A 14,349-nucleotide genomic window follows, 5' to 3' on the forward strand; every position below is an offset into this window, starting at 1 on the left:
TCCACGCCCTCTTCCACACTCCCATTAGACCAGCTGAAGCTGCCAACGCCCTGGATTTAAATACAACCTTAAACCCAGATTTAAACTGTATATGACTCACTTGGCCCCAGAAGAAGTGTTTATTCGGGTTGAACTAGCTTAGGCTGGTGTTTTTCTGCAAACTCACCGAACTTCAAGTTTTAAGGACTTCTTCAAGCATGCTTGGGGTCAGTTAGCCCCCTATATCCATCCAGTCAGCTATTCACTCTTTTCGATTTGATCTCAGAAATGTCTCCTGAATCTAGAACTTTCCTGCCTCCTCACTGCCATGGCTTATTTCAGACTTTTCCCATCTCTCCAGGACCAAGACAACTTCCTAAGAACCCTAACATTCCATGCTCTCCAACTTCCCCACCCCTTGTGAGACTGATGACAGAATCTGGCCCGGACACCACAGTGTGGTTAACTAGGCTTCCCCCAGCTCCTCTCTTCTGCTAGTCCCTGACTCTACCCCTACTCTATATCTGTTCTTCCCCCCAAATGCCATCCTTTGTGATAGCCTGGTGTCCTCTCACCCTCACACGTTCTTCCTTCTGTCTGAACTGTTCCACCACCTTGCCTCCCTCTGACCTCTGGCCAACTTCGAAGAACCAGTTGCAACACACCTTTCAACTCCATCTCTCCTGCTTCTTGTCACACACCCGCTGTACAAGGTTCATCCCACAGGTCCATTGATCATAACTATACTTACTGCACCTCCTCCAGACACAGAGTGCGTTGGCTAGCAACCAGCCAGCATAAATGCTTAGAGAATAAAGCCTGCTTTTCCTCATAATTCTACAGTAATGAAAGATTAATCCAAAGAAATTGTGCTTGTTCGGGACTAAAAATCAACTTGTCTGCACATTGGGGTGACAGAGGTCATCAGCCCTTTTTTTCTTCAGTGACCCTGGCTGTCAGGGAGTTCAAGGGCTTGTTCCTTCCCTCTTTCCTCCCTCCAACAGAATTTAATTTTGTTTTCATGATTGACTTTTTCATTTCAAAGAAAGCAAAGTTTATGGTCGCAGTGAGTGGATGGCCACTGTTGCCCCATCTCCCTTCCAGCTGTTTCCCATTCACTTCAATGTAAATTGAAATGTTATCGAGCATTTTCTGAATATCCTTCATTGGGCCTCTCTTTGCTTTCAGTTTGATGTTCTATTTTCATGGAGATAGAAAATCAGAAGCACTCAAACTTCAGCTATTTAAGAAGTAGATTTGGGGTTACTAAAAGCAGTATAGACCAAGACCCACATCAGGGGCTTGGAACAAACTGAAAGGTGATGACTATAAATTCTAATTTTCAACCTTTTGAATGGGGACCAACTTATCATTGACTTGTACAGTTTGGCAATAAATCAGTTACATTCTAATAATGCTTTAAAAGAAATGTTCCCACCACGAACAGTACTAATAGATACAAACTTTATTAGCACCTTTCAGTGTTTATGTAATTAAGGCTCAGCACATAAAACTATTTAGAAACATTATTTCTAAATAAATTCTTATTTCTTTATTAAAGTGGCTTGGGCTGGAGAGATGGCTCAGCAGTTAAGAGCATTCATTGTTCTTGCAGAAGACCTGGGTTCAAATCCCAGCACCCACATGGCAGCTAACAACCATCTGTAACCCCAGTTCCAGGGGGGATCTAACACCCTCTTCTGACCTCTATGGGCATTGCATGACAAGGGTGCACTTACATACATGCAGCCAAAACACTCATATACATAAAATAAAGATGGGCCTTGTGAAATATTAGAGTCCAACATTCTAGGCCAGAAGACAGAAATCCCCCCAAAGCCCCAGGTAAAGCTATGACTCACTGCTCGCTTATCACAGCTAATCTTTCCTCATTTTCTTTCCAGTGAGCTCAGCCTTATCTTAGCAACAAAGGTTACTTTTGAACAGTTACCAAGCAGCCATTGATAGTTAACAAGCAACAAATATGCTACTAAATTTTAGTTTGTTGAACTTAGTGTGACTGGAACAAAATGCCACTTAAAAATAGTCAAGTTGAGGTTGGTGAGATTGCTCAGCAATTAAGAGCACTGACTACTCTTGTTGAGGAGCAGGTTTAGTCCTTAGTATCCTCTCAGGGTAGCTGACAACCATCTGTAACTCCAGTTCCAGCAGATCTGATACCCTCTTCTGACCTCCATGGGCATTTACGCATGCAGTACACATATATACATGCAGGCAAATACTCCTACACATGAAATAAAAATGAATACATCTTTTAAAAAACACAAATACTCTTAAGTCAAATAATGAGAGACATTAATTTGTATTGATGTGTATATTTTAATAAATACTATTAAAGTTTTTTTAACTGTAGAGACAAGGCCAAACTGAGCTCATGACCCAACTTGAACTTCAAAGGTTAGTCATAAGAGAAGCTCTTCTTGTGTTTGTAATAGTTTGGCTTAGAAGACATGGCTTCCAAATTTTGAAATGCTGTTTACTGAGATATCCCACTTTGTTCTTTGAATTGAACCCATCTTTTCAGTGTAGAGGTCTAATTCAGAAAAAGAATGGGACTTCAGTCTCATCAGAGAAAACACCCGCTGTCAGCCCTGAGCACACAGGGGACTGGTGTGTCCCAAGCAGTCACCACAGCTGTGATGGAGGGTGACCTCAGCTTCCCTCTTGTCTTGACCTGGCAAGTGCCGGGACGCCTTGCTGTCTGTTCAGAAACACCACAGTTGAACAACAATATTTATTGTGCAGTTGTTGATGCAAAGTTTTCATGTGTTCATGAATCAGAAACCCTGCTCAGGGCATGCCTGCAACTGGACTTTGAGAAGATTCGTCTCTGTTCCCCACTGTAAAATTATTTCAGAAAAGCTTTGACATCAAATATACCTATAATCCAACAAAGTGCCTTTAGAGGACTTGGCCTTTGAGATCTCACCAGTGAAAACACACAAGATGGTACAGAGGAGAACATTTAAGAGGCAAGGGTAGAGGCTGGGGAAGCGTCCACAGTAACAGCTGACTTTAAAGTCACTAGATTGTCTAGGAGTCATTGTAATCTTAGTGGCGTGTTTCTCTTCCCTACACTATCTGCACTACATAGCTCCGTTGAAGTTAAAGTTTGTAAACCAGTCTTCTCATCCCCTACCAGGACTTAGAACACTGATGAACTCTTTATAGGCATTCAACAAATGTGTCTAAAAATCAAAATATAGTTTTGTAACTTGCTACTTAAATGGGAACTGGAATCTCTACTGCATTGCTTCAAATGCTGAAAGGTATCTTTGTGATTCAGTCTCTTAGCTTTCCTGTGCCCTAGCAAATCCTACCTGTACAGCATGACTGAGCACCAGCTTGTTAAAATCACCAAGTGATTCCTTAGACTTAATTTTTCTTATCACTCACTTCGTAATTTACAGAAAGCATTAATAATTACATTAAATATTCAATGAAAACATTAAAGTATAATTTTCTTAATGTCTTAGCCCTGCTCCATGCTTTATTTTCTTTCATTTAGAACCTACAATCTTAGGGCTGGTGTCTGTGACACTGGAATATGCTGCCGGAGGGCATTCCACAAAACACATGTTGAGGGAGGCCACCAGACACATGGCTGATTCTGAGACTCTAGTTCTAGATCTATGCCCCGAGGGTTTGGCATTTAAAGTCATCCAGAATGGGTTAAAATCCTGGATAACTCATTTCCAAGAGCCCTCATAGAGAACAGATCTGAATTTCATTTTTGGCATCTCTAAAAGGATTTTCATAATACTTTCTTCATAATACTTTCATAATATATTGCATTTTGGGGAAGATTAAATGTAACAACAAGTAAAAATTCTTTGTTAATGATAAACTATGGAAAATATAAGACATGATGTCATTATTGTTATTCGTAACCTTCCAGGTCTAACCCAAAAAGGCATGCTAGCTAAATAACTGTATGACTATATGGTATGTAAAACTGATTCTCAGTAAATTCAGATTCAAGGATGAAAGATAAAGAAATAAAACTTTCATGGGCTAGAGAGATGGCTCAGTGGTTATGAACACTGACTGCTCTTGCAGAGGACCTGGGTTCGATTCCCAGCACTCACATGGCAGCTACAAGCTGTCCTTTACTCCAGTTCCAGGGGAATCCGAAGCAGTCTTCTGACCTCCATGGCATTTCATGACATGGGTGCACTTACATACATGCAGGCAATACACTCATACACATAAAATAAAAATAATAAATATATTTTTTAAAAAATAAAACTTTCACTTGTAGAATAAATAGACAAATCTCTCTATGATGTAGACATAGCTAAAGACATTTTAAGAGGGGCACCAGGGCAACTACAAAGCAATGGGAGTTTGGTGCAGAATCTCTGTGGCTGAGACTCAGCAGAAGATGAAGTTTTGGTAGGCCAGTATTACTTTGTTCCCACCTACAGGGATGTGGCTCCTGCTTCTGGACCTAAGGTTGCTAGACCCTGGGCCTGACTTCCTGTCTGGGCTTGTCCCTGTCTCCAGGCTACACTATAAATGGAGCTGAGAGAGTGCAGGGAGTCTGAAATGTTCCAATCCCTTAGGCTTTGCTGAGCCACAAAATATGACTTCATTATTAAGAACTAGCAAAGACAGCATAACTGATGCCTCTAGACAGTATTTCTTGCTAGAGATTTGGTTAAAAGATAAAGAAAACCTCAGTGTGGCTGAGGAATAGACAGCTGCCCAACAACTAGAAATTCCTATAAAGTAACATATATGTATACATGTGGTTACCTGATTTATGACAAAGGTAACATAGTACCACAATGGGGAAAAGATGCATTTTTCAATTAATGCTGTTCAGTTAATTTGATATTCACGTGGGACAAAAAGACATCTTGACTTTTATCTCCCATGGTATATATAAAATCAGTTCTCAGTGAACGCACATCCAAATATGAAAGATAAAATAATAAAGTTTTTCACTTTTTAGAATAAACAGAAGAATATGGTATAGGAGTAGCTAGGTGTTTCTCAAGTGGAACACAAGGATAACTACAAAGAGAAAAATATTATATGAGTTTTATTAAAATAGCACTATCCATTCATTAAAAATGCCCCAGCAGGAGCTGGAGATATAGCTCATGGTAGAATGCTTGCCTGGCATTCACAAATTCCTGGACTCAAACCCAGCACCACCAAAAAATTAATAATAACAATAATAATAATAATAGTAATAGTAATAGATACCTTATGAGAGAGATGGCTCAGTGATTGAGAGCTCTGGCTGCTCTTCCAGAGGACCTGGGTTTGATTCCTAGCACCCACATGGAGTCTAACAACTGTCTATAACTCCAGTTCCAAGGGATCTGTCTCCCTCTTCTGGCCTCCATGAGCATTTCTCACACATGGTGCACTTTCATACATACAAGCAAAACATCCATTGTACAGAAAATAAAAATAGATAAATAAAAAATTTAAATAATAATAATACTTCAACAGCATGTAAAGGTAGAACAAAGAATGAGGAAATATATTTACAATAAGTATAGATAGCAAAAGACACATTAAGAGTATCTAAAAGTCTCTGTATCTCTATATACACACATATGTGGCATATTACATAAAGTAAATTATAGCAAATCACTAGGATGTTGGAGAAACGGGCAGAAGTTGAGAATTCTTCATGAAGAGATTGTAAAACATCAAATAATATATTTTAAAAGGGTCAGCTTATCACTAGGGAAATACAAACTAAAAACAAATGTGAGAAATTACTGTGCCTTACCAGAATACCTAGGATGAAAACGAGAAAAGACTAAGTATTGAGGACAATTTGGAACTTCTGACACTCTTGCGTATCACAGTTGAGTCTTTAAAGTATAAGAACTGCATTGGAAACTACTCGGCAGTATCCACTGAAACTGAAAATGCGTTTACTCTTACCTGACAGATGTGCTCTCAGATATACCAGAAATGTGTGTTTCACCAAAACCCTTACATTAGGGTTTTCATAGCAGCAGTTATTTTAAATAGCCAAGACTTTAGGAACTCCTGGAAGCAAATGAGCATCAGCAGTAGAATGAATAAATTAGGGGCTGGAGAGATGGCTCAGTGGTTAAGAGCACTGACTGCTCTTGTAGAGGACCCAGGTTCGATTCCCAGCACCCACATGATGGCTATGAACCGTCTTTAACTCCAGTTCCAGGGGAATCTGAAGCCCTCTTCTGACCTCCGTGGCATTGCACAACACGGGTGCACTCACATACGTGCAGGCAATACACTCATGCACATAAAACAAAAATAATAAAATATTTAAAATATGTTTAAATATTTTCTTTATATAAAATATTTTTTAATATGTTTAAATATTTTCTTTATCTAAAATATTTTTTAAATATGTTTAAATATTTTCTTTATTATTTTTGTTTTATGTGTAGGAGTGTATTGCCTGCATGTATGTGAGTGCACCCGTGTCGTGCACTGCCACGGAGGTCAGAAGAGGGCTTCGGATTCCCCTGGAACTGGAGTTAAGGATGGTTCGTAGCTGCCATGTGGGTGCTGGGAATCAAACCAAGATTCTCTGCAAGAGCAGTCAGTGCTCTTAACCGCTGAGCCATCTCTCCAGGCCCAAGAAAATATTTTTTTTAAAGGGAATGAATAAATTATACATATTTACACACACACACACACACACACACACACACACACAATGGAATGTTATGGAGCAGTAACAAGTCCACAGCTATACACAAAATTACGGATGAATTTCACATGCATTAAACAAAATAGGCCAGATATATACTGTGTGATTTCCTTTCTATAAAGAACAAAGGCAAGCAGATTCGACTGTCAGACATCAGAATGGTGGCTGTTAGTATAGGGTGTTGACAAAGACATGTCCTAGCTGGAGCTTTAGACTTGCTGGTAGTGTAGTGTTTAATTAGCTTGAGTATATTTGCTTAGGTGTATTCAGTTGTGAAACTCTATTCGGCACACTTTGAACATATGACATTATACATGTGTGTATCAATACACATATAGTATTATTTTCCTAGTCTAACTATACAATTATTGTTTAAAAACAAAAATTCTTTAAGAAATCTATTGACAGCTGTGTCTCTGTGCATTTTGCATAAATCTTTCAACTAACCTGATAAAGATTATCCTCAGGGTTCTTTTTTTAATCGATTTTTCTTCTTTTTAGGGCCCCCCTGGTCCAAAGGGTGATAAGGTAAGAAACTGTGTATAAGAAATGAAGTTGTTGGAAATACATAATGGCATAATCGATAGTGTTATATTTTGACCTTTTTAATAAGCATCACATGTGAATTTTGGATAAAACTGTCATCTTATTTTGCTCTTTTACAGGGAGAACAAGGTGACCAGGGGCCACGGGTAAGTTGTACGCTTCTTATCCTGGGCAGAAAATTGTTCTCCAGCTCTGTACTTCTTGGATGAAGTACCTCAGCACCATCACTACCTATGTGCCGCATGATGGAGTAACACTGATAAAACTGCCACGCCACCTGTACGCAAAAACCCCTTAATAAGCACTGAGTGTATCTTACGTTACCTTAACTCAGTGCCTATAAATGGAACTTACCATAATTAATGAACCTACTGAAGCCTTCCAACAGCCACCTTCCCGGTGACCATTGAGGTCTTTAGATTTGCACACATTATTTTGCAACATAAAGGCCATGTGGTGTTTTCTTGAATTTGGCATTCCTCTCTGATGAAACTGTACGTGCTATTGCATAAATATGTTCTAATATAGATAAAAATATTAATGCTTTTTACATATTCTTCCTCCTAAGTTTGAATAATACTTGTTTGAATTTCTTGTTTTCACAGATTGTTAAGAGAGATAAAAGGTGTAACATGGGTTAGTGCTGTGGGAGGAGGGGCATTCTTCTCTCCTCAGATGTGGCCCTTTAAACCATCAGAACCAATGGCGAATGCTTTGTTGTTACCTTGGTAGTGCCAAATCTTCTCTTTCACATCTGTGCCTTATTACTCAAATGTTCAGACATACTGTTCCAATGATGTAGTGGCTCTGTTCAGACATACCTCTCAATTTTCTCATGTCACTGTGCACAAAAGAGAGTATTTTGTTGGAGATTGTTTTTAAAAACATTGAATACATACTTTCAAAGCATTCAGGTCGAAGGCAGAAACTGTGTAGGTTTTTCTGTGAAATGCACTGTATTTGGTTAATCACTGAATTTATTTATTCTACAGAGGATCCCCCCGCCCCCGAAAAGCATGCCATTGATGTAAATGTGAAAGAAAGGCCTTTGCCTTCTTTTGCCTCGTGTTTCTTAAAGCTGGATAAAGGTTGTACTGGGATTCACTTTTCTTGTTATTCTTCATATTAAAACAATGGTGCCTCAGAGCATGTTGTTTCTCATGGCAGTTACCCTAGTTGGTGACTAGTTCCAAGCTAAAAGCTCATCTTAGTGGTCAAGGAGAGTCTGCTGTCCTGGATGGGAATGGAATGGAACTCATAACCTTAAATGATGAGGTTAGAGCCTGTTGCTCTGCATGTGGTGATATTTCACATGGTGTGTCTCCCCGTATTGAGTATCATGTCTTTCTACACGCAGTATCGAAATCACTCAGCTCGCCCTTTCCAGGTAAGAGGGAACATTGCTATCCTGAGAAGCCTTCCTTTGGCAGAGGAAGTGGTTCACAGCCTAGCTGTCATCAGTCTGTGCTCAGCCCTCCTTTTCAAAAAAGGTGTGTTGGCTTTCATCGTTACTAAATGTGATGATTGATTATAAAACTAGGCCAAAGTTTCAGGGTGAAACCTGACACCATCTGAAATTCACATGGTTTCACATTGCATTATGAACTAAGATTTGTGCCAGGATCCCTGAAAGTTTGGCCAAAGTTCGTGAACTACTTTGACAAACCCAGACAGCCTTTCATACAGATTTCAGCCAGTTTTCACACCAACTGGGGCCAAGTTTCACACGATTCAGGGGCCATTTAGTGTTTTGTGTGGAAAGTGGCAGGGATTGATCTTGTTTTCTCTTAGACTTTAGTTTCTATTGAAAGCATTTGGATTGAATTCATAGTACAGGATGATGGGCTCGGGTAGTGTGCTGGGTGTCCTGGAAGGCACGTGAAAAGACAAGAAACTGTATGCTTCATCTTTTCGTGGATGTCTAACTTAAAATCAAAACAGGCCATTTACCAGGCTCCTAGAATTCTATGAACATTCCTTTCTACTAAGATAACATTATTTTACTTAATAGGAAATTTATCATATAAAGAAAAGCAATGGAAGATTTCATATTTCCAGAGAAAAGTTAGGACTGAAAAAGATTGTAATGAAAATTAATTATCATATCTTCCACATAAGCACAAGATTCCAGCTGGTATAGACTGGAGATGCTCTTATTTATTTCACACTATGTCGGGCTCAAACTCATGGTCCTCTCACTTCCGCCTCCTGACTGGCTAGGACTATAGGCATATGCCGCCACACCTGGCCAAAACTCTTGCTTTGTTTTCTTTTGAAATATAGATCTTGGTACTTGAATACACTGTCCGTTTCATCCTATCGCAAATTTAGAGTTCACATAGTTCCTTTTTTTTCAAATGATTTCTGTCTTTCCAAAATTTGTACCCTGACCCTCCAAAAACTGCCACCTTTGTCAGGTGACTTTATAGTAGCGACAGTGTTTCTTGACTATGAAGGCCTTTTTTACCTCTTTGGCTCCCCAAATATCAAAAAAGAAGCATTAAGTCACAATCCGCGAATCAAAGCAGGAAAACCCAAAGGATATAGACATTAAGATTAGACACACATTGAGGCATGTGTACTGAGCACTACCATGCTCACGATACTCTGTTTAATGTGATGGAGACTGTACACACATCTGCTTCTTTTCTCTCTCCTGCCTCCTCCAAATGCAACTGTTAGCTCGGGTAGTCTTCCAATTACTCTCGTTCCCACCCTTGACCCTGCGTAATCTGTTTTCTGCCCAACAGCCAGAGAGATCACTTTACATTGTAAATTAGATCATGTTACTCTGTTTAAAGCTTCACGGGGAAGTGTGCACTGCTGTGCTTGTCCTCCTTGGACCTTCAGGGTCAGCCTTTGCCACCGCGTCTCACACCACGCTTCCCTTCTGCCCACTTCCTCCAGCCACAGCTTTCCCTGCCTTCTGCAGGCCTCCACCCCTTGCTCATGCCAAGCTCAGTGACTTTCTAGTTGCTTGCCTCTGGGCTCCTTGTCATTAGCTCTTATCATTCATTAAGATCTCGGCTCAGATATTACCTTCAGGGGAGAACTTCCCTCTCTGCCCATTCAGAATCAGAGATGACTATTTACTTACTTGTTTGACATCTATAAAATTTGCCCTTTTGCCCTTAGAACATGAACTTCATCAGAAGGTCTTGATCTGTCATAGAATAGTAAGGACTTGTAAATCTTTGCTGATTTATGTATAAAATGTCATATATCACTGCTGCCTTCAGGAAGCACATACCCTCATGGTACCATATTTGTGTATTGTATCCCTTGAATGATTATACCAAGAGATGATATAAAATGAAAGTTCTGGAGCTAGAGAGATGGCTTAGAAGTTAAGAGCACTGACTGCTCTTGCAGAGGACCCAAGTTCTATGCCTAGCACCCACATGGCAGCTAACAACCTTCTCTAACTCCAGTTCCAGGGGATCTGATGCCCCCTTCTGACCTCTGCTGGCATTGCATGACACAGGTTCACTTACCTACATGCAGGCAATACATTCATGCACATAAAATAAAAAATAAAGTTTTTTTTGAAAAAGTGAAAATTTGGGGGCTGGAGAGATGGCTCAGCGGTTAAGAACACTGACTGTTCTTGCAGAAGACCTGGGTTCAAATCCCAGCACCCACATGGCAGCTAACAACTGTCTGTAACTCCAGTCCCAGGGAATCTGACAGCCTCTCGGTCCTCCACGGGCATTGCACGACATGGGTGCACTTACCCACATGCAGACAATACACACATACACATAAAATAAAAATAATAAATAAAATATTTTTAAAAGAAAAAAAAAGTGAAAATTCTTCCATTTAAAATTAGCGCTGGACAGACTTGTCTACATTACAAGTTCAAAGCCAGCCTAGGCCACATGTGACACTTCCTCAAACAAACAAAGAAAAACTATCACTGGACACTGTGAAAGGGTTACTATGAGCTAGAGCTTGGTAAATGGCTTATCTTTAGCAAACAGGTGAGAAGCAAAGCATTACATAGGTGGTGAGAATACTATAAAAAGATTATACAAAGTAAAATAGAACAATAGCATTCCATTGCTACGAAGAGGTTAAAGATTGAAAAACATCAGGCTAAATTTTTTATTGAAGCTACATCATGGGGCACACTGAATGTCTAGTATGGTTGGCAACAGGAAGCCATTGAAGGTTTTTTAGTACATCATTTTATATGTATCACCACCAGACTGTTGGGTGTTATTGCCAAATGTTCTTTATAAAAGTCTGCCGGGTAGTACTATATGCACAGAATGGAACTGGGAGAGACTGAAAGCCAAGAGACCAAGCTGACCAGAAACGCTGCCAGTCATTGAAGACAAGGTTGTAAGAATCCAGACTGTAAAGACTGTCTGTTGCTCCACAGAGATGTCAGTAGAGGGACTGACATGTGTGGACTCAGCTTGGAATATCAGGAGTACCGGGCAGAAAAGGGCTATACTGAGAAAGAATCCGAGTACTGGCATCATGTAGGAGGCCTAGAAGCCTGGGGACTGTGCTACAGAGCCAGCGGACAAAGCACCACGTTTCCCATGGGCATATTTACTTTTCTCTTACAAGTTTAGAGAAGGCAATAGACAGTATTATTTATATAATTCAGTAGTATTGCTGTGACAGTCTCGGCGAATGTCCTTGCCTTTGTCTCATGTTTTAGGAGGGCTCATTTAAGTCTCTGTACATCCTCTGTTTTTGGCTAGCAGGAATGATAAAGCCCACATCAACAGAACAAACAATTTCCCATGAATACAAACTTCTGATTGCGTCTCATTTGTCAGACTGTCACATGGTCATCCTAAAGCTCAAAAGGACAAGGGGTCATGTTCCTCATAGGTTTTCCAAAATGTCCAGTAATACCTGGGCCTATGAAGGAAAATCTGGGGATGACCCTCACTGAAGAGACATCGGTAAGAGAGAGAGCTGAAGAAGGGGCAGTGGGTGAATTCCAGCTGTCCTGGAGCTGTGTCCGGTACCTGGGATTATGGATTAAATGCATTAGGTTAATGCTGTTGTTTGTTTCCAAAAGGTAGTGTGGGAGTAAAATTGAAAGGCAAGTATGTGAAAACCAACACAAGTATTGTTGCTAACTGACTGTAGGAGCTGAAGTTGGAGACAAAGATGGGCCTGAAGTTTCTCGTTTGACAGTAAGTTTGGACAGAAGAAAGTCTTAAAGACAAATGCAAATTAAATTTTACTTATGTTGAATTTGTGATCTTAGTGGGAAAGTTCACTGGAAAAGTTCACTAGCAAAGAGAGCATAAGACCAGAATTGTTAGGTGGGACGGTCACTGGAGATGACAGCCACATAGCCGAGTTGTGCAGGCAAACAGTGGTCATAGAGGCAGAAATCTTGTTTACAAAATTGTTGTGATGGTGCCTGCCTTTAATCTCAGTACTCGGAGGCAGAGACAGACAGATATCTATGAGACCAATGCCAGCCTCGTCTACATAGTGAGTTCCTGACCAGTTGTGAAAAAATAAAGGGAGAATTTCACTTGGGTAGAGCCTTTAGAAATACCCATACTTAAAAAAAAAAAAAAAAAAATACACAAACTTAGGGGATAGAATGTGGATGAGTGCTTTCAAAGATAGAGTGAGGACACTTCAGTGTGTGAAGGGAAGACCCACCCCAAACACGGGTGGCACTATCCCATGGGCTGGAAGCCCAGACCAAATAGAGGGTGAAGAGGAGAAGGCCAGATAAACACCAGTGTTCATTTTTCTCTGTGTCCTGACTGTGGATGTCAGGCACCTCACAGTCCTCCCACAGTGCCCGCCCCATCGTGATGAACTATATTCCCTTCAAACTGTGATTCTCAAGAAGCTCTTTCTACCCTAAGTTACCTCTTATTCAGGTATTTGGTCACAGCAATGCCAAACAGTAACTGATACACTAGGTAAATTACATATACATCATCTTTAAGCTTTAGCCAGTTCAGGAAAATAGGTTATTCAAGAAGAAAACCAGAGAAAGTGGATGAAATTCAGTCAAACGAGTATCCACTCACTAGAGTCTTGTTGGACAGGGATAAAATTCTAACTGAGCCACTCTCTGTTGCTTGTGATAAAGATTAATAAGATGATGTATGAAAAATCTACAACAAGCCTTTGCCAGACCACAGCTGATTATTCTTCCATACTGCATGTCAGGAGTCTGGGATGAAGCAACACGGCTGTGTTGACATCATTCAAGTGGTGGTAGCAAGACCGAAGAAGGCTTCATCTCTAGTTTGTCCTGTGCTGAGTCAACTAGACACCTTCTCTGTTGGCAAGACAGGTGTCATGAAATCATGAACAGCAATCCTATGAGTAGTTATTTTCTTCATAGATGAAGAAACCAAAACTTAGAAAATGTATTTTGTCTAAGGTAACAGTCAATGGCAGAAGCAGAATTTGAACTCAGGAACTTGCAGATTTTATTTTTCTATGCATTGTCTCCTGTATCTTGAGAAGTAATTCTCAGTGTGTAGAAACATTATTATGACCATCATTTTTTTTCTGATAAAGAATGGAGTCAACAGGTCACAGAACTTTCAAGTTCTTTCACACAGATCCGCTCAAAGACAGTACTTGGGCCCAAACTCAAGTGCAAAAACCTGTGCTTTCCACAGTCCCACACCATAGGGAGCCTTTCCACCTGTGACATCCCCTGCCTCTGTGAATGAAAGCACAAAGACAAACACAGAGCTGCCTGTTTTCAGCTAATAGTCAGCCCTTCCAGTAAACAAGTGAGCAGATGTGTGTCGCAGAATGCAGTAATACTCTAGACCCTCTCTAGATGCAGCATAGAGAAACAGGGCAATATTGACCACCTTCCAAAGAGTGTGGGATTCCGCAATTTGTGCTCATGTTCCCCTTGTCTTCCTCTGGCCTCCTTGGGGCTGGAGACATAACCTATCACCTTACACAAGCTAGGTAAGAGCTCTATGACTGGATGACATCCCTGGCCCTTCAGTAACCAACCCTCTTATAATACAATTCTTACTTCTTAGCTCAGTGATACTGTGTAAAATTTGTACATTAAGTCTCTCATTATTCTTTCTACCAGTACTGGGTTATTTTCCTTCAGGATAACCAGATTAGAGAAGTCTGTTTACTACTTTTCATAAACCTAT

General features: G+C 40.2%; 1 protein-coding gene across 5 annotated transcripts in view; it reads left to right on the forward strand.

Moving 5' to 3' along the window:
* The window catches only part of Col25a1 (collagen type XXV alpha 1 chain), a 514,093-nt gene that overhangs the window by 353,092 nt on the left and 146,652 nt on the right, over positions 1–14,349 (forward strand). For all 5 annotated transcript variants that reach the window (XM_008843537.3, XM_008843526.2, XM_008843531.3 and 2 more), the window contains exons 6-7: positions 7,172–7,198; positions 7,336–7,362. In XM_008843537.3, coding sequence (XP_008841759.1) covers positions 7,172–7,198; positions 7,336–7,362 — 54 coding nt within the window. The remainder of the gene's footprint in view (positions 1–7,171; positions 7,199–7,335; positions 7,363–14,349) is intronic.

Source organism: Nannospalax galili, unplaced genomic scaffold (assembly GCF_000622305.1).
Source record: "Nannospalax galili isolate Female #2095 unplaced genomic scaffold, S.galili_v1.0 scaffold571, whole genome shotgun sequence".
NCBI classification, from domain to species: Eukaryota; Metazoa; Chordata; class Mammalia; order Rodentia; family Spalacidae; genus Nannospalax; species Nannospalax galili.